The sequence below is a fragment of the Bufo bufo genome, chromosome 9, assembly GCF_905171765.1.
Source record: "Bufo bufo chromosome 9, aBufBuf1.1, whole genome shotgun sequence".
NCBI lineage: Eukaryota > Metazoa > Chordata > Amphibia > Anura > Bufonidae > Bufo > Bufo bufo.
In genome coordinates this window covers 172,939,191-172,963,609 of record NC_053397.1, presented here as the reverse complement: position 1 = coordinate 172,963,609, position 24,419 = coordinate 172,939,191, and the positions used below count along the sequence as shown (strand labels likewise).

At 41.9% G+C, this 24,419-nt stretch overlaps 1 protein-coding gene across 1 annotated transcript in view; it reads right to left on the bottom strand.

Annotated features, from left to right (window-relative positions):
* The window catches only part of STAB1 (stabilin 1), a 382,691-nt gene that overhangs the window by 278,609 nt on the left and 79,663 nt on the right, over positions 1 to 24,419 (bottom strand). The window contains exons 8-12 of the mRNA XM_040408846.1: positions 19,452 to 19,648; positions 17,744 to 17,874; positions 15,587 to 15,714; positions 12,602 to 12,681; positions 1,255 to 1,392 (exon numbers count right to left, since the gene is read on the bottom strand). Coding sequence (XP_040264780.1) covers positions 1,255 to 1,392; positions 12,602 to 12,681; positions 15,587 to 15,714; positions 17,744 to 17,874; positions 19,452 to 19,648 — 674 coding nt within the window. The remainder of the gene's footprint in view (positions 1 to 1,254; positions 1,393 to 12,601; positions 12,682 to 15,586; positions 15,715 to 17,743; positions 17,875 to 19,451; positions 19,649 to 24,419) is intronic.

The window sequence follows — 24,419 nt, the reverse complement described above, 5'->3', positions numbered from 1 at the left end:
CGAGCCGGAGCCGGGATCGCGCTACAGAAGCACTTTACTGCGCATGCGGGCTGAGAGTGCGGTCCCGGCCCTGAGATGCGGCGTGTCAATCAAGGCGGCGAGAGGCCGGAAAAGCAGGATTGGAGACGCCTAGGCCGCTGCCCCCTTGACTTCAAGCCTGACTTGAAACACGGGGCAGCGGCTGATTAAAACATCGATTTCTCTGTGACGATAAATGCAGGAAAAGGACGAAAAAGTGCTAATAGGACACAACTATGTAGCACTATAAGGTACTCTTAACAGCTTAATAGGCGATTTTTTGGTGACAGGTTCCCTTTAAAATTTAGATTCAATTTTAGTCGTGGCTTCAGTTTTTAGAGGTTCATATCCATGATGGTTATGACAATATGGCTCTTCATGATCCATTTTGATTCTCTTTTTTCTTTAAAAGAGTTTTTTTTTTATTTTTTTTCGTAAGGCTACTTTCACACTAGCGTTCGGGGCTCTGCTTGTGAGCTCCGTTTGAAGGGGCTCACAAGCGGCCCCGAACGCATCCGTACTGCCCTAATGCATTCTGAGTGGACGCGGATCCGCTCAGAATGCATCAGTCTGGCACCGTTTGGCCTCCTCTCTGCTCAGCAGGCGGACACCCGAACGCTGCTTGCAGCGTTCAGCCTCCGCTCCGCTCAGCAAGCGGATCCGTCCAGACTTACAATGTAAGTCAATGGGGACGGATCCATTTGAAGATGACACAATATGGCTCAATCTTCAAACGGATCCGTCCCCCATTGACTTTTAATGTAAAGTCTGGACGGATTCGTCTGAACTACTTTCACACTCAGAAGTTTTTCTAAGCTATAATACAGACGGATCCGTTCAGAACGGATCCAAACGTCTGCATTATAGGAGCGGATCCGTCTGTGCAGACACCTTACACAAAAGTCTTGCGGCAAAGACCTGAAGTGTGACATAGGCTTAGAGGATGCCATAAGCGGTACTAGTTTAGCAATATGAAAAATGGGTGAATGGGTTTGAAATATTGAAACCAAATTATTATAAGCCAGGAATATACTCAGAGCAGTTGCCAATTCCCTTACCTCAGTCATATGCCGACTTAAAAAATTCCCCTTCTGACAAATCCCCCTACCAAATTTGCTGTAAAATTAGAGGATGCGGAGATACAGCATGGGCCCATATATCAATGATTCATACTGCCCATATTTTTTTTTTGCCATACACTCAGTTGTGGCTGAAATCCTATATTCCTAAATTTACCTGTTTGAATCCAACCTGTTGTGGAAATTCAAGCAATTCGCCACTTATTGTCCACAATTTAGACATTTTTTTCAAATCACTTGCCAAGTACTGGCCTGGAATGATGTGAGCTTTACATATCTGTTTTGCTTCTGTTTCCTGGATAGAAGAATACAAACAGATCACTATTAACAAAAAGGAATACAGAATCACATTAGTTGAAATAGCCATTAGCAAGAGTACCTGGCAGCAAACAGTTAAAGGGGGTTGTCCCATGATTAATGTAAAAAAAAAAAAATCAGACATCATATAGTGCAAGACAAGCTTTTTCTAACAAAGCTAGAACCAGCCCTGTACCTCACATGGATCCAGAGATCTCCCCATTCATTTCTCCAATTGCTCTGCTAGATTTAAATCGAGGGAGTGTCCTTTCTCAGGGGGCATGTCTTTCTTCTGTAGCTCTCTCCCTATCACAGCTCAGGAGGCGTGTCTCAGCTCTCCCTATCACAGCTCAGGAGGCGTGTCTCAGCTCTCCCTATCACAGCTCAGGAGGCAGTTAAAGGATGAAACTGAGCATTTGTGGCCATCTCAGTAAGTAGGCAAAGAAATAATAAGAAACAAACAGACGATGGAGGCTCTATGCAGATACATTTTATTGAATAATTCTGTGAATAATTCAGTGGTTATACAACATTTTTAATTACATGCAATTATAAGGGATAAACCCTTTAAGTGCACAGAGGGAGGGCCCAAATCACTCTGTGCACCAGTGCTCCTCCTGCTTCCTCTACCAGGCCTTCCCTCTTCTTTTAGATTGACAGGTCCAGGTGAAATCCCCATACAGAACCCTGGCCTGTCAAAGTAATGGCACACAGAGTGACTTGGCCCGACCTCGGTGCACTTAACCTCTCCTTTGCATATGGAATTAAAGTACCTTTTCTCCAGATTGAAGCAAACGATCGCTAAGTGAAAGAAATAATTACATCCAGGTGAGTTAGCCCTGCAAGACACTGGGTCTGTTTTTTTATTTATTTATTTATTTATAGTAACAATAACAACACATTATCAGGCTACACAGACCCTCAAATATAACACAAAATTCCAGAAATAGGGCTAAATTAAAAAAAAAATAGTCACCAAGATCATTGTTATATGTGCCTCAGCATACAAAAAGGAACATTAGCAAAATATTAAAATAAGGTAAGAACCTCTCAGATGTGTCCAGAAGCTCCCCCCACACAAGCCAAAAGGCCTAGCCTCACCCTTAGCTGCTCCATCAGATACCACTCTGTTAAAGAGAAAAATTGTACCAGTTGCTGTTTGTCAGAGTCCTTCATATAAGTAAGAAAATATCTCCATTTATGACAACAAAAACCTTTAGTCCGTTTGTCTTTGAGTCTTTCTGTTTCCAATTGTTCAGTGTGAATGAGTTTCTTCAGTTGCTCAAGAATCATAGAGATAGACGGCAGATCAGACTACAACCAAGTCTGAAATAAATACTTAACAACCAGAGTGGACCAGCCGAGGGAGAGACAAAAACTGACAGTCCCCCTTGTCATAATGAAAGAGAAACAGTTGAGGCTTTAAAGCAGGCATGCTCAACCTGCGGCCCTCCAGCTGTTGTAAAACTACAACTCCCACAATGCCCTGCTGTAGGCTGATAGCTGTAGGCTGTTCAGGCATGCTGGGAGTTGTAGTTTTGCAACAACTGGAGGGCTGCAGGTTGAGCATGCCTGCTTTAAAGGAACCCTCCTACCCCACATATCATAGAACATCCGAGTAAACACCTCCCAGAGCTTCGCAATTTTTGGATATTTCCACAAACCATGGAACAAATCCGTTTTGGCTACTAAGCATTTGGGACAGTGGGTCAACCTATCCGGCTTATATGGGTGCGGCGGCAGATTGACCCCATAAATAGCGGTATGGATGACGCTAAGCTGGGTATCCTTCCATGCCTTGTTAATTATATGTTGCCGTACAAGCAGCCATCCCTTCCTAATTTTAGAACCTGGCTCAGTGTCATTCAGTTGGAATGACCACCCCAGAAAGCCCAAGGACCCAGACCCTATGATGTATGGAAGAGACTGATACTCTTACTCTCTGTAGTTCCAATATCTGGTCTATATAACATTAGGAACCACCTCCTTGTGTACCACTTGTAAAGCTGTAAAAAAGCCCTCCTTAATATGGTCATACTGTATGACCTGAAAAGATCTTAATGAGTGTTCAGAGATCAGTTCCTCTCTAGAGAGCCTACTCGGCTCAGATTCATGAAGGTGATGCCTCACAAAAGAAATACCCTTGGACCTCCACTCCTCAAACAACGTATTAGATTGTCCCTGAAGGAACTCAGGGTTGTTCCAAATCGGGAGGTGTTTAGATATTCTATAGGGCAATTTATACAGACGCCTAAGGACTCCATGTCGCTACTGTATCTCATATGAGTGCCGACTGCTTAACCCATACAGGGAGTTGCTGTAGCCTCGTGTGTAGAAGCCCAAAGACCAGGGAGCGCAAAAACATTTCTACAGAGACAGTGCAGAATAATGGCTTGTGTCACATATCCAGTCATTTATGTGTTGGGCAATACATGCTAGATTGTACCCCCTAATATCAGGGAAAGCTATGCCACAGCAGTCCTTAGGAACCATTAGTTTCTTAATTCTTGGACACTTACCATGCCATAGAAATGTTGTAAAGGCTTTATTTAATGTAGATATATCTACATGCCTTGGCAGGAAGGGAATAGTCTGCAAAGAATACAATAGTTTTGACATACAGTAGACATCTTCAAATGATGATTCCTACCCATTAATAATGTAATTTAACCAGTACATGGATTCAGGATTATTATAAATTTTTATTACCAGATATGTAATGCTAGATATGGCCACTGAGATTTCTGTTATCACCCCCTTAACTGCTGCATGGACACCCCAGTTTAAAAAAAATAATAATTTGAGTACTCTTTGTAGAGTTAACACGGAAGCCTGAGAAGGAACCAAACTTAGCCAGAAACTGTAACACTTTCCGCAGGTCCCCAACAGGATCCTCCATGTAGGGATTGATTTCCTATCTGTATACCCCAATATAAGGGCCCTAGGAGTCCAGATACCGGGCCAGTGGCTCTATCACCAGGTCAAATAATAAAACGGACAAAGCACATCCCTGCCTGGTGCTCTTATGTAAATAAAAGGTATCTGACAGAAAACCAGGGGTATAAATCCTAGCCTGAAGATTGGAATTAAGAATCTTTAAATCCCAAGGCATCTAAAACCAACTCCAACCACCCCCACCTGACAATGTCAAACACCTTTTCAGCATCTATGGCGATGATGGTTGGTATCAACCCCTGATGAATCTGAGACTGTACAACTGTCAATGCCAATGGCACCTTTCGTACTTTTGTGACCGCTGACCGACCCTTGACAAACCCCACCTGGGCAGGAGAGACTAATAAGGGAAGAATATCTGCCAGTCTATTAGCAAGCAGTTTTATTAGGATTTTCAAGTCCTGATTTATAAGAGAGATCGGTCTGTAAGAGGAAGGATCTTCCAGACACTTGCCTTCCTTAGGAATCATAGTTATAAAAGCAGTGTTCATCTGATTTGACACAGGACTGCCTGAGACAATGGAGGAGAACAAGTTGGTAAGAATTGGTATAACCTGTTCACCCAGAGCTTTATAAAAGTCTGAGGTGTACCCATCTGGTCTCAGAGCCTTTCACAACGGCAAAGATTTTATAGTAGACTGTATTTCCGATGCTGTTATTGGAGGCTCTAAAGTGGCCAGCTGATGGTCAGTAACCTGTGGCAAAGTAAGAACCCAAGAACTCCCTGCCACCCCTTCAACAGCTTGATGAATTTTGTATCCTGTAGCAAGAAACTCGGGAAAGTCCACACATAGTCCCCTCCCCTAGGATACTGGTCTTTCAAAGCCGGAAGCATAGAAGAATGGTCTGAAATTACCATGTCTCCAATGTCTATGGAGGATATTTTAGGTATGACTGAGGGGGACATAAAGAAGCAATCAGTTTGAGACCAAGCATCATGGAGATCGGAGTAATGCGTTTATTTTAGACTATTGGGGCTATGAAGCCGCCAACCACCAGAGACAGTGGGACCGAGGTCCTATCCTCCCTCTGGCACATGACAAAATTAGAGTCCCCGCCTCCACTTTGGCTTTATGAGTGTCCCGCATAATCCTGTCACTCACAATCCTGTCAATCCAAGAAAATCTTTTTCCCCCGAGATATGAACATAAATGTTATGGAGACTCAGGTCTCTAAAAAAAAAATGTAATATGGATGTGTACCAACCATACCAGATCATCCGCTGCCACTGAGTGTACAATATGGGAGAGGTGTTTACCTATCAAGACTAGCACTCCTGTCCTTCCGGTCATCTGCCGGCAAACCATACACAGAGCCCACCCACAGTTCTTTCATTCCAAGGAAATCCTCCAAGGCCAGGTGTGTCTCCTGCAGGAGAGCTATGTCAGCCTGCAAGTGCTTAAGATGTCTCAAGATCTTAATGCGCTTATTCGAGGAGTGCAGCCCCTTCACAGTCCAAGAAATAATTCTCATCAGATAGTGTAAAAATTAAATAAATAGTAAGAGACCTAGAAACCAGGCAAATAAAGCCCAGCAACAGTCATGGCATATCTAACAGAGATGGAGGGCAGTCATAGGAACACTTCAGCACATATAACAAAATATAAGCCCATCAGAATAGTAACAGGAAAACTGAGAACATAATGATGTCAGATCTTGTCAAAAAGTAAAACTCCTCGGGTGGCGGAGCCTAACCGCTGTGCAGGACAGAGCTGTTAGTGAGAGCTCTCTCCTACATTAACTCCACTTCACAGCTTTTGCACATTCTCTGATAAACTAAAATGGGGAAGATCGGCAGAGAACGATCCAGAGAAGCCCCTGACAAGCCCAAAGGGGAAGAAGATCCAAGGGGATCTGGATAAATTTGTACATAAACGATCCATGCAGTCTCCTGCACGCCTAACCAAGCCACAAGGAGCGGGAGTCAGACGGAGAGGCCGAGGAGGAGCTGGACTATGCAGAGTCCCCAGCGGAGGACAATCCACAGAATGATGCCGAACACATCACTAAGTCCTTCCTCACAGAGTCGCTGTCACAGGCCCTGGCTCCTCTGTTACAGGAGGTAAGAGACTTGCACCATAACATGCGGGCCCTGGGATCCTGAGTTGAGCTGCTGGAGTCCCGCCAAGAGCAAGTAATAGCTCACAGCACAGCTCTATCAGACATCTCAAAGGAGCAAATTACTGCCCTAAATAATGCTTTCCTCATGATTGAGGACCAGGAAAATAGGAGCAGGAGAAAGAATATACGTATGAAGGGACTACCAGAGTCTGTGATACATGAAGACTTAGAGTTGACTGCCTTAACCCTATTTGCAAGCTTGCTAGGAGATGAAAGGGCATCCGCCATTATTGTAGAAAGGATCCATCGCTCCTTACGCCCTGTGCCTAAAAATGAGGACCCCCCGAGGGATGTCATATGTGGCCTCTTAAGCTACAGGGACACGGCTGCGATCCTTCAAGCTGCGAGGAAAAAGCCATCCTTATCCTATGAGGACTCACCCATATCTCTTTATGAAGACTTAGCCTCCTCTACATTAGCCAAGCGCAGAGTCTTGAAGCCGCTCACGGATCATCTGAGAAATCAGAAAGTGATGTATAAGTGGCTATTTCCTTTTGGGATCACATTTGCAAAGAACGGCAGAAGATGTTCAGTTAGATCACCCCAGGACTTGCGGGCCACATGTAAAATCCTGGAAATCGCTCCGCTGGAAATAGATTCCTGGTTGCCGATTGATATCTCTACCTCTCGTCTGCCTCAATTACCGTCTTCAGACCCTTGGTCGGCAGTGTCCCGGCAGAGATCCTCTACCAGCAGAAAGATGCCGGGTTGAAGAGCCCACGTTATCCCCTGGAGTTCCTGTGTCCAATTTTGTTATCCAGTAGAATTAACTCTGAACTCTCCACCTGCTAGCTGTTCTCAGTGGCGCTTCCCTGTTGTCCCTTCTGAGATTGTTTATCTCTATACCATGTCTTCAGGAGATTTAGATATCTCCATTTACAGAGTTTATGTCTTTTTATAACTCTCAAATTGTGCATTCCAGTTATTAACACCGGTCCTGGACTTGTGTACCAGGCAAGGTTTCAGTTAACCCTTTGAAGTGGGGGAGGGAGGTTTTGGGTTAGAATGTTCCTCCGCTCATACAGTTATCCCCCCGTCTTGCATTATATGTATTCAGCGTTCGCCCTCCAATTTATGTATTCAGCATAGACGCATGCGAGTGGCTCCCCCATGCATACAGATGTACTCAGCTTAGTTCTTCTAAGATATGTACCCAGCTTTTCTACTTGCACTAGTGTACTCTGCTTCTTTATTCATGTACTCAGCGTATTTGCCCGCTATTGTGTATTCAGTTAGCGGGCCTATGGGGACTTGATTTACCTGATGCTAAACCAATGGGGTTAACCTTGAGCCTTTTTATGACAGTTAAATACCTCATGGGTCATATGGAACCCTTTTCGACTCCACCCTACAATCTACCAGCTATGGCTATTCCCTTCCTGTTAAAAGCTGAAACGCCAACCATTCCACAATTCTTGAGAACACTCAAGAACACCCCATTGGCATCCCTCCGTACCAGATTAAAGACAGAGAGAGAGACATAACCTCGTTCTGCTCAGACTTAGTGGGAGTGGAACATTTCTTAGCACTTAATGTGCTTAAGAATGCTTGCCAAGAATTATTAGCCAGATATGACGGACCTCCAGTCCCTACTTGGTTTGAACAACTCGCGTCCCATGAGAAACTACCTAGGCGTAGCATCTCGTTTTTGTATAAATGGTTACTGACTAAGAGGCCTGTTTATTAGAGCTTGGGAATCTGACTTAGATCGTTCTTTCTCCCCCTATGAACTAACTCAGATATACCAGAGATCCCATGGGTTTTCTAAATGCATCACAATACAGGAACATTCATTTAAAACTATGACGCTGGTATAATGACCCGTTCAAGCTTTTCAGAATGGGACTTTCAATGAATGATCTATGTTGGCGGTGTGTGTGTGTGGGGGGGGGGGGGTTCCTTGGGTCATATTTTATGGTTCTGCCCAAATATCCAACCATTTTGGGAGCTGGTAGAACGCCAGGTGAATGTAATTTGTAAAACTTCAATTAAGTTATCCCCTGCATCAGTGTTACTATGGCTGCCTTCCCACACCTGGCGACCAGCTTTGTCGGACCTACCGACCATATTAGTACAGGCAGCTAGACTATTAGTTCCACTAAATTGGCTTCGGCCTACATCTCCCTCCTTGGAGGATTGGTACACAAAAATAGACCAAATATTTTTGATGGAGTAATTGGCAAGTTGGGCTAACAGGACACATAGTAGATTCTTCGAGTTGTGGGCTCCTTGGAGAGAGTTTAGGGTGAAATAATTTAAAACTATGGTGTTGAGGGAGGGTATTTTACCCATATATTCCGTATATTTGGACGAGGAGAGCATCTGGAGCTGGGCGCACACATGAATATTCATAACTGCAATATTGCTTATAGAATCAACCGAACCGTTGAAGTTTCTTTTTCTTTTTTTCTTTCCATGTTCATGTCGAAGCATGTATCTATGTATACCCTGATGTTTCGGTTCTCTGGAAAATGTCGGATCACTTATGTTTTGCTTCTAATGTACGTATTACCCTTGCTTATATCTCATCTGTGATGATCTGATATTTCGATTCTCTCAATAAAAAGAGATTCGTTAAAAAAAAAAAAAAAAGTAAAACTCCTCTTCAACGAACGGTTAAAGCAAGTGAAGCTTTCCACCAGATAAGGCCCTTGAAGCTGCTGAAGATTAAAATATGGAATTCCTTAGAGCAGGCCATTCATGTGAACTTCTCCACCTGTGAACGCTGTGCATGTAGCCTTCTATAGGCTCTCCATTTTCTAGTAACCTCCGCAGAAGTGTCCGCAAACATCAGAACCTTCACCCCCCTGAGAATTAATGGTTCCCGTCATCTCCTGTACGCTCTCAGAATATCCTCTTTATTTGTGTAATCCAAATATTTATGAATCACTTGCCATGAAAGTTGATTATATCTCTTGTGGGGATCAGCTGGGGAATCTCTCTGGGGTCCCACCTATTGCGCTTTCTCCACCTTTCTTCTCTCTATAAGGCCCAAAATCTGGGGAAGCTCATATTCAAATAAATGGCGCAGCTCTTTCTGAGGCACTGTTTCCCGGTATCCAACTAGCCGCGGGCTGCTCTGGAGGTCATCTATATGGTCAGATGGGTGGCTGTTTGGAGCAGATCTCTTTGTTGGGCAGAAGTATCAGTGTTTTCTTCTTCCACCCACACCACTCTTTGTTCCACCTCAGAGATTCTGTAAGTAAGTTCCTGTAAGTTCACCTCCTACTGCAATTTGTTAAGTGCCGCCTGCACCGTTGTAGATAGCATGGCAATAATGTCTGGGGCCAACTGTTTAGCCACCTCTATGGCCAGAAACTTTATGTCCACTCCACCGCCTGTGTGATCAAATAACTCTACCTGGGAGTCAGCCCGGTGGTCTTCCTTTCCCTCAGGGTCAGTCAGAGCTGGGGAGGGTGGTGGGGATGGCGCCATCTTTGCAGATGTGTTACCTGATGCTTGACAAGGCCAACGTGCTGAGGAGGGTTTTTGCCTGTTCCGGAGTAAATATTGCTCCATACACCTCCGGATGCAGAGTGGTCATAGTTTAAAGGGGTTGTGTCACTTCAGTAAGTGGCATTTATCATTTAGAGATAATTAATACAAGGCACTTACTAATGTATTGTTATTGTCCATATTGCCTCCTTTGCTGGCTGGATTGATTTTTCCATCACATTATACACTGCTCGTTTCCATGGTTACAGACCACCCTGCAATCCATCAGTGGTGGTCGTGCTTGCACACTATAGGAAAAAGCGTCAGCTTCTCTGGTGGCTGGGACCATGGGAGTGCACATAGGCCAGTGCTATTTCCTATATTGTGCAAGCACGACCACCACTGATGGATTGCAGGGTGGTCTGTAACCATGGAAACGAGCAGCGTATAATGTGATGGAAAAATGAATCCAGCCAGCACTACATTAGTAAGTGTCTTGTAGTAACTTTCTCTACATGATAAATGCTACTTACTGAAGTGACACAACCCCTTTAAACACCCGAGCGATCCAGGTGAGATGTCAGAGCAGGCTACGGCAGGTTCAGCGGAGAGCAGCTGGGAACCCTGCGTTTTCACATACTGTACCAGTGCCAGAAACAAAAGTCTTAACTGCTAATTATATGGTGAGAGGTTCACCATCACGACTTACAACTTCTCCACGGATATCCTCAATTCTGATTTTCAGTTTTCTGTTATACAACCAACATATTGTAACCTGCATTCTGAACAGGTGATTAAACTCACAACAAAGGACGTATTGAAATGTATACAGTGCAGTATATGATAAAAAGCATTTTTAGCCCCCTTAGGACCTTGCAATTTTCTGTTTTTGTTTTTCACACTCTGCCTTCCTGGAGCCATAACTTTTTTTTATTTTTTCATTCACATAGCCATATGAGGGCTTGTTTTTTTTGTGAAACCAGTTGTACTTTCTAATGGCACCATTGTATATTGCATACAATGTAACGGGAAGCTGGAAAAAACATTCCAAATACGGTGGAATTGGAAAAAAAAACACAATTCCACCACAGTTTTATGGGTTTCATTTTTACAGCTGACATGCTACCTTCATTCTATGTGTATTAATACTGAAAATGAAAACTCTCGAAAAAAAAATTTTCTTTGCATCTCCATATTCTGACCTCCATAACTTTTTTTATAGTCATGTCATTTTTTTTGCAGTTTTTATTTATACAATTTTGGAGTGCGTATTGACTTTTTGATCACTTTTTATTGAATTCTTTCTTGGGAAGTTAAGCGAATGAAAAATGTCAAATCATCCATTTTTATTTTTATTTTTCCATTACAGCGTTCACCATACAGAATAAATACATTTATATTTGTAATGTGGAGGTGCAAATGATCTTTAACTTTTTTATTATTTATTTTTATCACGGTGAAAGGGGATGATTTGAATTTTTATATATATTTTTTTACTTTTTTATACTTATATTAAGCCCCCTAATGGGCCTTTGAAATGCAATTCTTAGATCACTTGTCACTTCTACTGCAATTAATGTTGCACTGTAAGCCACTTGAGCTGTTTTCATATGGAGCACTTGCACCTGCAGGCCTCAATATAAACTATAGTTCTGCTAGACAAAAAAAATCACAGAAAAAACTAAGATAAAAACATCCTGCACGGTATGATATACAAATGTGCGGATGTCCCTGGCCATATTATTGAAGAAAATCACAGAAATAAGATAATAATGCACTTAGTAAAGTAGATGCAAGCATTATATATGGACAAAGTCCTCACTCTGATATGATAATATCTGAGACACTTAGCCAATATATTTTGATCAAAACACATCTGAGCCCGCCTACCAAGCGCCAAGGTGGTCTCAGGTCAGACAGGTCCTACGCTAAACCTACCTAAGTCATTGGGCTTCTATGTTCAGGAGCACAGACGCAGAAGCCCAATGGCTTAGGTAGGTTTAGCATAGGACCCGCCTGACCTGAGACCACCTTGGCGCTTGGTAGGCGGGCTCAGATGTGTTTTGATCAAAATATATTGGCTAAGTGTCTCAGACATTATCATATCAGAGTGAGGACTTTGTCCATATATAATGCTTGCATCTACTTTACTAAGTGCATTATTATCTTATTTCTGTGATTTTCTTCTATAGTTCTATTAGCCTGAAACTCTTCAGTGAGATCCATACTAATAGAAAAAGCAAACAGCTTCCCGATCAATTGACCACAGCATCTGAGGGCTTAAATGTTTACAATTGGAATTATTGTCGATCGCAGACGTTAGCCACAGGTGTCTACTGTTCAAAAAAAGCAGAAATCTGATGGCTATGGAGCCCACTGCGCTCAATAGTGGACACCATTTTCAAACACCAGACTTGTTGTGCTAAGATATCAAATTATTCCCTATCCACAGGCTAGGCGATAAGCATCTGATCACTGCTGGACCCCACTAAATGGAGTAACAGTCAAGCAGGTGCACAGCTGCTCCATTCAAAGACTATGAGCATTGACAAAGATAGCCAGGGACTGTGCCAGGGACCAACTCTGCCAGTCCTGAATCTTGTGGATGGATAGGTGATAAGTTGTGATGGTGGCACTAACCCTTTAATGTACAAAAACTGCAATATAAGGTCACCAATTGTATTGTCTATACTTACATCCATGTGAGTTGGTGTCAGTAGGGGAACAAATACTGTGAAAGGACCATATTTTCGCAAAGTCAAACCACACCCTTCCTCTGTCAAAAAGAAAAAAAAAATTAAGGCTTTTTTAATGGAAATCGAGGGAGATTTACTAAGCTAAATGCACCAGAATTCTGGCAGTGGACACCAGTAGAACAGGCACCCACTTCCTGGTTCAAGAGGAACAGACGTTTAGTAGCACAGCCAGCAGTGCAAAGCTAGACTTTGTGCTAATATACAAAATAACTTTGGGTTCTTTTTGGTTGTTTAATTTGGTCCTAATAGCAACTGCTTGCAAATGCATGTTCATACAGAGGATTTATTCATGTGTTTTTTATCTCATTCATTTCAATAGAATGTTTAACAATATCTTCTACTGAGTCTTTTTTTTATAGAATACCAGGGCTGGGATCCAGCCAGTTCTCCTTGGCATCCCATTTCTTCAGAGAACCAGGAAGAAATGGGATGCCAACCTGAATTCCCACCTTTAGTGAAAACGCTGTAAGGCCCCTTTTTCACACGAGCGAGTATTCCGCGCGGGTGCAATGCATGATGTGAACGCATTGCGCCCGCACGGAATCCAGACCCATCCATTGGGGCTGTGTACATAAGCATTGGTTTTCACGCATGACTTTTCCGTTGCGTGAAAATTGCAGCATGTTCTATATTCTGCGGTTTTCACGCAACGCTGGCCCCATAGAAGTGAAAGGGGCTGCGTGAAAATCGCATCTGCAAGCAAGTGTGGATGCGATGCGTTTTTCACGGATGGTTGATAAGAGATGTTGTTTGTATACCTTCAGTTTGTTATCACGCGCGTGAAAAACGCATTAAATCGCATTTCACCCGTGCAATAAAGACTGAACAACTAAATGCGATCGCATACAAAACTAAATGCCCTTGCTTGAGAAATCTCAAATTTTTTACTGAACGCATTCGGACCTAATCCGCTCACGCTTTTCTGCAAGAGGCCTAACTGGAGGCGGGAGATGAGCATCACTTTCCTCAGGACACCGATACAATTGAAAACAATGGCAGTGCAGGGAGCCATAGACTTTGTGTGCTGTCATTCCCTACGCCACAAGCCTAGAATACTGCAGGAAAGCACCCAAGACATCAGCGTCCCAACGAAGGTGGTACAATGATATCACTGCATCTTGTCATCTGCGCTGGAGGGGTCACTCCAGAGGCTGGAGCGGACTCATGCATGCTATTTGCCGAGGACTGAGGATAGGCGAGTAACAACCTGCCCTGCCAAGACACAGATGGTGTGAGGATGATGCCATGGGGGGTCATTAGTTATGTTGCCTGGGTAGGGAACCTGTTAAGAATTTGAAGCCTACCCCTTCGTAATGTAGCACATCTCCACCTGCTATATTTAAATGTAGCCCGTCAAGCACCCTTCAGTCGGCACTGGGTGTAACAACTGCACCAGGTGTCTATCATAAAAAATTTGGTGAAATGGTGGCAAGGCCAATATTAATTTATCTCTAAATAGAAGTAAACAATATGAATATACAATATATGACACATTTGTACCTACAGCCAGTACAGGGTTTCATGAACCACTGACCCTACCCTAATAGCATTGCATAGTATATTTTCCTATAAAAGAACAAAGCACATAGAATAAATATACACAAAAATTTACATAAAAAATATGCACCACAGTTGATTTATGGATGGAAAATTCAAAAAATTGCTTTTTAGCCCATTATACATGCAATTCAATAATTTAAAAAAAGGATCCACATTGTATGTGTCCACAGTCTTTAACGAACCTTTGCCAGAATGACCAAGCTTATTAAGCCAGGCCTATTGCCTGGTGGGGGAGGTCATGCGGAGTAAGGTTGCACTGCAGCAGAGACATCCTTATTCATGCAACTGAGCAATATGGAGCACCAAGGAGCTGGAGCGAGCACTTAGTGCACCACTAACACAATGCCACTGTGCATGCCCCCTCCCCATGGATTGACAGGCATCCATTGAATAATGCGGTCATGTCACACTAAGCATCACATAACCACCTCAGTATTTACATATGGCGGCAATGTTTCCAAACCAGAAAATAAAGATGGGTATTCGGTGTTCTCACGCCTGCCCCGAAGCGACAAGTCGGCTCAGTAGTGGATCAGATGCTGCTTCCCAAGCTCATCAGAGCCCTACATCATATTATTTTCTGTGGTTTCTCCTTTGAGAATGGGCTTAATAAAAATCCAAATATCTGCATCTATTAAGGGAGTGCTGTGGATTACTCTTTGGAGTAATAGGGTTGATCATGCTGACAGATGCTCTTTAAAGGGATTTTTGGCTATTATCTGCATGAATACATGAGTAATACTGCAGATAGTGAGTCCAGTACTTCTGTACTGCCCCCCCATTTCCCTGCTGCCAGTGTTTAAATGGGTTTTCCGGCATTTTAACATTGATGACCTATACTCAGGATAGGTCATCAATATCAGATCACCCGGCACCCCGCCAATCAGCTGCATCAGTGCGTCCATGCTTTTTCCCTTCTTTCTTCCTGCTCGCTATAAAGATAGCAGCAGCGAACAGAAAAAGAGAAGGGAGATGGCGTGCGCGCACTGCGTGTGCCTTCCCTTCATACAGCTGATAGTCGGGGGTGCCGTGTGTCAGACCCCTCCTCCCCTCCGATCTGATATTGATGACTTATTCTGAGAATAGGTATTATTGAAACCCCTTAGAAGCTATGCTGAAATACTTTGTCAGGAATGCTCTCCATTATGTCAGCATAGCACAGCAGTCTGGGGTCTGTCTTTCAGTACAGCTTTCAGATCTGACACCAGGGAAATGTCGATCTGGACTCCTTATGTGTAGTACTACTCATGTATTACATCAGATAATAATCCAAGATCATGGCGACATTCTCACTATAAATGTGCTTGCATATTGTACCTAGATAACTCAAACAGATGAGACCAAGTCCCATAAATGGTATCTCACCAAATATCCTTATTGCACCCGGCTGTTTCCTCATTTGGCTGTCTTCAATATTTAGTTTCTGAATCTCGTATAAAATGCTTCCATAGCAGTTCCTGCCATCACTAATCTCTCCTTCATGACAAGCACACCTATGGTACATATGGATCTTATTTATGACCTACAGCATCATTGATAAAATGGTTTCATTTAATGAGAGATGCTCTTTACTGAGTATGTACCTAATGGCACTAAAACATTAAAGGGAATCTGTCACCTGCTTTTAGCATTTTAAGCTGTCACCATTGCCATGTTCAATAAAGCACCTTATTTCCTGCAGTCGTCTTCTTACTTTATTTCGTTTTGTCATTTTGATTAAAAAAAAGCTCTTTTTCTGATATGCTAATGAAGCTCCAAGGTGCCCAGATGGGCGTTTTTTTTCCTCTCTGGTGCCCAGTGACGCCCCCCTGCAGTGCCCAGCCCGCCTTAATTTGAAGCCCAAGAACGCCTCCTGATCCTGAAATAACCTCCCACAGCCCCGGCAAACGGTTCCGCCCCCTCGCCACGTCATCTTCTACCTTCAAGAAGGCCTGCGCGATCATCAAGCTCCTGAGAGCAACAGCCTCAAAAGTCTCACTGGGCATGCGCCGAGCCCAGTGACGTAATCTGAGCGCTGTTGCATCTTGATGATCGCGCAGGCGCAGACCGCAGGCGGTACTGCGCCTGCGCAAGATTTCTGGCGGCCGACAGGAAGGAGAACGGGGCATTTCTTGAAGGTAGAACATGACGTGGCGAGGGGGCGGAACCGTTTGCCGGGGCGGTGGGAGGTTATTTCAGGATCAGGAGGCGTTCTTGGGCTTCAAATTAAGGCGGGCTGGGCACTGCAGGGGGGCGTCACTGGGCTCCAGAGAGGAAAAAAACGCCCCTCTGGGCACCTTAGAGCTTCATTAGCATATCAGAAAAAGAGCTTTTATGAAAACTGACAAAACAAAAATAAAGTAAGAAGACCACTGCAGGAAATAAGGTACTTTATTGAACATGGCAATGTTGAAGGCTTAAAATGCTAAAAGCAGGTGACAGATTCCCTTTAAAGTTTAAACCAATTGGTGCAGTCTCAAAAAGGGCATTTGGGCAGAATGTAAACTGCTGTAATTGCGGAACTGCTCAAAATTCAACAGGAAATCAGCTTAATAAATTACCCCTTACTGCTTTAGGAGCATCATGAAAATGACTTGATATTGAAAATGTATCTGTCTCGTGAAAGGTGCACTTTGAAGTAGTTGTCTCACTTCAGCAAAGGGCATTTATCATGTAGAGGAGGTTATTACAAGGCACTTACTAATGTAATGTGATTGTCCATGTTGCCTCCTTTGCTGGCTGGATTAATTTTTTCATCACATTATACACTTCTTGTATCCAGGGGTCACGACCCCTCTGCAATCCAGCTTTTTCTACATGATGAATGCAATTTCTGAAGTGAGACAACCCCTTTTAAGTGTATCTGCCAAAATAAATGCTAAAATGTAGCCTTAACCATTTCCAGTAACTATAGATAAAAGCAATTGAATTAGTGGTTTTTGAAGAGGCCCCTTTACATCTCCTAGGGTACCCTATCTGAGGGCAGCATAGGACATTGGGTGAGGAGGTGAGCCTGGGCACACAGAGTTTTCTCTACAGTCTTTTTTTTTTTTACTCCTAGCAGCATGTAAACACAGCAGTGCATACAATTACATAAAAATAATAAATGAAATAATAAATAAATATATATTCCCAAGTTTAGCATCTCCTCCTCTGTATCCTATGCTGCCCTTTTTTCTTATAGTGTGCAAGCCTGGCCACCGCTGATAGATTACAGGAAACCATGGAAATGAGCAGTGTATAATGTGATGGAAAAATGAATCCAGCCAGCAAAGGAAGAAATATGGACAATCACAATACATTAGTAAGTGCCGTGTATTAACTTTCTCTACATGATAAATGCTATTTGCTGAGGTGAGACAACCCCTTTAAGGACTACAATTATCTAGAGCAGACAGAAAGCTTCTTCTTTTTCTTCTAGAGAATGAATATGCCTCTATGTCCATATCATGCCAATAGAATTATAATATACTAAGCACAATGTGGCCTGACGTGAATAGTAAGCTGATGTCATCCACAAAGGATACTATCTTAAAGACTTACTTGTGCACTCCAGGAGATACTTCTTCACACTGTGCACTTTTACCACAAGTAGAAATGCGACACACGTTGGGTATGTAACACCCCATTGAAGCATTTCGACTTGTCATTCCAGGCAAACAACTGCAATAAGACTGGTAATTACTTATAGTTAGTACAAAGCACAGCAGTCTCACAGCATATTTCATTTGACAATCCACTATAACAATGCACAGGACTAATAAGCAATTTTCAATTTGATTAAAAAAATATATTTTGTGACACAACACAATTATTTTGGTAATCACTAGCATTTTTGTCTATTTTTTTAATTATAATTCCTAACATATTGGGGCAGATTTACTAATCCTGTCTATATTAAAGTGTAGACAGAAAGTCTAAAGATGTGCCAAATGTATCAATTGCTCACTCTGCACAAAAAAATGTCTAATGAACTTAAAGGCTATGTACACCATTGGTGGCAATTATTTTTATGTATTATTATTATTATTGCATTATTATTTATTATTGCATTGTACTGATTTTGAGCCAAAATAATTTTTGTCCAATTGGTCTTTATTAAAAATGATGAGCCGTTTTCCCTGCACAGCTTTGAGTTTATCTACTAGCAGGATCTGTTTTTTCTCTCTGCTCACGCGCAGTGTCCATGCGTGCGTCCATAAGTCAACGCTCACTGTAATTTTACCTTACCCATGCCCTGGTACTGCGCTTGCTTGGTAAGGGAATCTGAGGAGGTAAGGTTTTCTGACAGAACATCGGCACAAAGTGAACGTGAAAGTACTATTCACACAGCTAGACAAACAGTTAACCCTTTTTGACAGAATGACTCAATAATTTTAAATAAAGACCAACTGAAAAAATAATTTTCAGTCCAAAATGAGTAAAATGCAATAATTAAAAAAACTGGCCCATAGTCTTTAATAAATGTTGTGGAAGACGTGTACGAGAATTCTATCTGTTCAATTAGAAACCCAAAAAATCTTATATACCGGTACTTCTTGGTATACTAGTACGCCTATATACAGCATATAATCACACCATAACTTTTTCATACATAGAACTTTATTAATCATTACACGGACATAAAAACCCTAATCCATAAAATCAATTAAAAACCATTACAAAAGGGAAAAACTCACTGAAAAAAGGTTATGTACACCATTGTCCTTTATTAAAAATATTGAGCTGTTCTGTCACAAAGGGTTAACTGTTTTTCTAGCTGTGTGACTGGTATTTTCACTTTGTGCCAGTCATCTAATAAACCTTATCTCCAAACTACTAAGATGTGATAAACACTTATGTAAGCCACATTCTTATCAGTAAGATAAGAACTGAGCTATAATGAGAGTTTAGGAGGTCAGAGAGCAGAGATAAGGAGTTCCTCTGCTCCTGGACTGATGGAAAAGAGAGAAAATCCAAAGGGTACTACTAGAGCATCTCAGCTCTGTACAGAAAAAAAGTTGCCATATTTTTAATTAGGGCCAATTTAAAAAAAACATGTTTTTAACTCAAAATGAGCACAATGCAATAATTTAAAAAAATGCCCCCCGAAGGTGTACATAGCCTTTTCATTTCTTTATGTACAGTATATGTGATTGATGAGGAAAAGCTACAGATATCTGGATTTCAGACTTCATAAGTATGTAAGTTCCAATGAGGCATCAGATGTAAAGTTATGCAAATGTTAAAGGTAATATTGAGTAATGCATACCTTTCCGGGGCTTCTATGCACACATTTAGTTGAATTTTCCAGGCACCCCCCATTGTTAACAGAACATGGATTAACAGGAAGGCATGTTTTTCCATCGCCATAGTAATCATTTTTACATGCACATGTGTACTGCCTAGGGCCAGATGATTTGCATGTAGCGTATGGGCTGCACGGTGAAGGTCTACATGGATCCTTGGCTATCGAAAGAAAGAAAACATTACTGCTAATTTTCAACTTAACTTAGGCCTCATTTATTATTAGTTGCAAAAAGATTTGTGCCCATGTAATGTGCACCCCCATCACCACCAGTTCTGCTGTGTTTTGTACATGACTGGAATGTGTGAGTACTAACGCAGGTGCAATGACTCCTGACACCCCCCACTAGTTCTGTTTATCAATAGACTACAGAGCTGATTTAGTGTTGTCTCCACTTCTAAGTTTCCTCTGCACACACCCTGTTATTCTTCACCTGCACAACGCTACCTTCCATCTACAGTACCTTCATTCTCAGGATCAGTGGGGGTGCCAGAAGTTGGACCCTGAATGATCATAGAGCGATATAATAAGTTAATACTTACTTAAAGGGGTTATCTGCTTTGTTTATATTGAAGACCTTTCCTTGGGATAGGTCATCAATATCAGACCAGTGGGGGTCCGACACCCAGCACCCCCGATGATCAGCTCGCTCAAGAGCTGCCTTCTCCTCATTGTTTACCTGCTCGCCTTGCAACTGCAGCGGCGAGCAGTGTAATTACATCTCAGCCATCCCCATTCACTTCTATGGGACGGCAACTTTCTGTTCAAGTAAATAGGAAGGAGCCGTCCCATAGAAGTGAATCGGACGGCTTAGCTGTAACTACACCTGCTCACTGCAGCGGTTGCGACGGCGAGCTGGTAAACAAGAAAAGGGAAGGCAGCATTCATATTAGTGCGACCTTCTCTTCAAACAGCCGATCAGCAGAGGTGCTGAGAGTCGGACCCCCGCCGATCTGGTATTGATGACCTATCCGGAGGACAGGTCATCAATATAAATAAAGTAGACAACACCTTTATGGAGACTAATTTGACCATGCCAAATATATTGAATCCCAAAGTTTTCCTCTTTGGGCTAATTGATGACCTTCCGCTTACTGTGGCTATATACACCTTATTTAAACTACTACTCTACTCTATATAAATGGAAGCACCCGAAGAGACCCAACAAAAATGTCTGCTTATAAGCTTACCTATTTATCCTGAGGTTGTCCTGATAAATTTGACAAGGTCTGGGGACCTTGGTTAAGGATCTCCACCACTGGTTTGGGACCTTTGGCTCCTTAGCCTTTATTTCTTTTAGACGGTCGCACTTCTTCTTCTCCTCCCCCCCCCCCCCCCCACCTCCTTTTTTTTTCTCTACTTTTGTTTTTATTATAGCTAGGAAAATTTCCGATGCTATTGTTGGTGGCGATTGGGCTACTTTTTTAAATCAAATCGTTTTTATTGAACCAATAAATGCAGGATATTACAAAAACAATACATTCTCTTTACTTTTTTATCCACCTTGTGGAATCGGTGTACAGCAGTATCCCGGGAAATACCAACACACATTTACATCATGTATCTGTACATAGCGTGTACACATGTAGAAACAATTATTGAGACAAAGAATTGTATATGTCCTAACAATCTTAGATCCCCTCCCATCCCCCCCCCCCACCCTTCCCTACCACCTCCCCACCCTGTTAACTAGTCATGAACCCTACCGAGCCTATATAATGTTGTGCATTTTCATAAGTGTACAATGTATCTGATGATACTATATTCAATATGGATGATCATTGCCTTTAACAACATGTGATCAGCATGAACCTGAAAAAAACCAAGATGGGTTCATAGCAAGTTCAATGTGTTAAAAGTGAATATATAGAGAAGACTATACTTTTATTATTGTTTAGAGACATGGATTTATCTACACAGGTTTCTCTAAACTTGTCTGTCTGAGGAACAATGGGTGTTTCATGGCTAAACCATGATCTGATAAGAGACGTCCATAAAACACATCTGGTGTGGAACAGTTATCAATTCATATATTCGCATATAGATATATATATTCCTGTGTGCATTTATTTAGCGTTTGAACTTATTAATGATTCATATATACTATGCAATATTGATGTATTATAACCAAATATTATTAATGTATCTTTATGTGTCTGTATCTCATTGAGAGGATATATTCTAGGGGATATAGAATTTTCTTAAATAGGGTTTATTTTAGAGGAGCTGATGTTATTTCAAACATCATTACTCAATAGCTGAAGACAGTTAAGGTACACAAACCAGAAAAACCATCCTGACTCCTATCTGCCCCATAAATTCAGGGATTAGGAAAACTTCTGATACCGCCAGTCAGTCTGAGCAAAGTGTCAGAAAGAGCCCCTCCTAATTGATTTAAGGTGTGAAAGGGCAAAGTTTAAGTAGTAATAAAACAATCTGTATATATGTTAATTCTTAAAATATTCAAAATTGTTATATGATACAACAGTGCCATCAAGTGGTAGATGGGCAGAAGTTTCTTAGGAATGTCAATTAGATGACATCATCCCCATGTTTAACATACGTCACACCCACCTTATCTAATTGGTAATCCCTAATCCAAGAGGGGATGGGCATAGATAAGGATTGGGATATCTGATCCAGTTTTGGGAGATCAGGGAACTTTTTCTTCAAACACTTCACAAACTTCACAAAAAGAAAAACTTCACAAGGACTTCTTCACAAGGAACATTTTACAAAGATTCATTCATCAGCATCACTCACACGTCAGGAACGTACTGCAGGACGGGACATATCTAAATCTTGGAAAGCTGGGTCCATTCTAAAAGTTCTTTATCCCAAAGCCAGGGGTAATGTATAATCTATTTCATTTGCAGTAATTATAAATCGCTCCAATTGGCACATAGTGGAGACCCCATTATTAGTGGGTCAGTAGTGTTAAAACAATAATTTTATGGGAAATTTTAATGAACGTGCACATCATTAGAATTCTTGTAATATTGCTATTAGAGTGGAATCTCTGATCGGATTTTATTATCCGTAGTTAGGACAACGGGCGTATTTATAAGATGTCTCTTACTGCCATATTCTTTGATTGAGCATAAGGGATTTTCCACAGATTCATTTCTATTGTTTTGTTGTTATTGTTACATTATAATATTTTAATAATCGGTAATAATTTGATAATAATTTGAATAACATTGTATTATACTTGGTGTACTAAATTAAGTGAGCCCGGCGTAAACGGCGGAGCATCATCTTGTGGTCAATTTTGATATTATCCTTGTATTCATTTGTATGCCATTTTTACTGCATGTATTTATTTGTAATAAATTATATTTTATATAATTAATTGCACCCTGTTTCATTATCTGCACAAATTAACTATAGATCTCATCAATAAAAGAACTGGCGTTTATATGTTCGCCAATAAAAATTTTAATTTTTAATTTTTCATATTTCATAAAAATATGAAATCATAATTTTTATGATTTCATATCTTATATGAAATAAATACCTGACATATTTTGGAGGCACTGCTGAGGTGGTTTCTAGGAATAAAAATTCCCAATATTCAGATAAGGATCAGAGCTCCGCCAGCATAATTAAGTTTTTGAATACTACAGTATCCAAATTTGCCAAGAAAGGTTCTTCTCAGATAGCCAATCACTTGGAACTGTATGAATCCACTATGGATTCTTTAAAATTATACTCTGATGCTGACAGGATCAGATTCCTTCCATGGGCATTTGATGATAAGTATCGTCATTACTTTACCTCATTTGGGGAGAGAGGCATTCAAGATTGGCCAAGTGTTTTGCATGAGGTTAAGTTGGAATTCGGACCGTACCGAACCACCACTGCTGCAAAACGGGACATATATAGCCTTACGTGTAGACCCAATCAGAGTCCCCGTGAATTCCTCTCTGTCCTCAAAAATGCCTATGGGTTGGCATATAGATCCCCAAATTGGGAATCTGAAGAATTCAAACAGTTATTCTATGACGCTATGCCAACCCAGATCAAATTTAACTTAGCCAGAGATCTGGATATTGATGCCCCCTTGGATTGGTTGGTGACTGCTGCCACCACGCTGTATAATATCAGTGAGTGCCATGCAATAGAGGAGAGAAGGTTTAAAAAATCCCCAGAGCAAAAGGTAGCTGAAGCTAAGGTAAACCCTAGCTTGGGATTTGAAAGCCAGCCACGAAGGTTCCCTCAGTCTACAGGACCTGCTCAACAAGCCCAGCAACAACAGGTAGGACCGCCCAAACAGACCAAACCCCAAAATACTAATGGATCAGAGGGGAATAATTCAGGTAATGGGAGGTCTAACTACCGTCCCTATTACAATAGAGGCCCCCAGGGGTACGGGCCCTATAACTATAGGAATTACCAGGGTTACAGGCGCTGGGATAATAGACCCAGACAACAGAGGGAAGATAGGCAGGAATCCTCAAATTCACCCAGGAGTAGGTCACCTACCGATAACCAGGGTGCCCAGCAAAGCCAAAATGTGCCCAGACCAAACAGGTTTGATCAGCTGGCAGAACAAGTGGCCCAGTTGAGTGACATTGTGAGAAAGTTGGTATCTCCAGGAAAACAGCCTGAGCCTTTTTTAGGGGCAACTCCAGGTCCCAGCTCAACATCATAAAGCAAATTGGGCCGGGTCAGAACCCAGGCCACTGTAAGGATATTAAGTTGATTGTGGTAGAATCTGATATGATTCATAATTCAATATTTCCTTGCAGTACCTCTGACCCTGAAATTAGGGCCAGGGGGGAAATGTCTAATATGTCATTTGTCTTGCAGTCTAATGATGTCAATTCATATAACCAGATGTCTGTTCCAGTGTGTAATCCCATCGTTCCAGCATCTAGCCGTGAGCCAGCTGTGACTTGTGGTGTCACACAGCTTGTCCCAAAGGGGGGG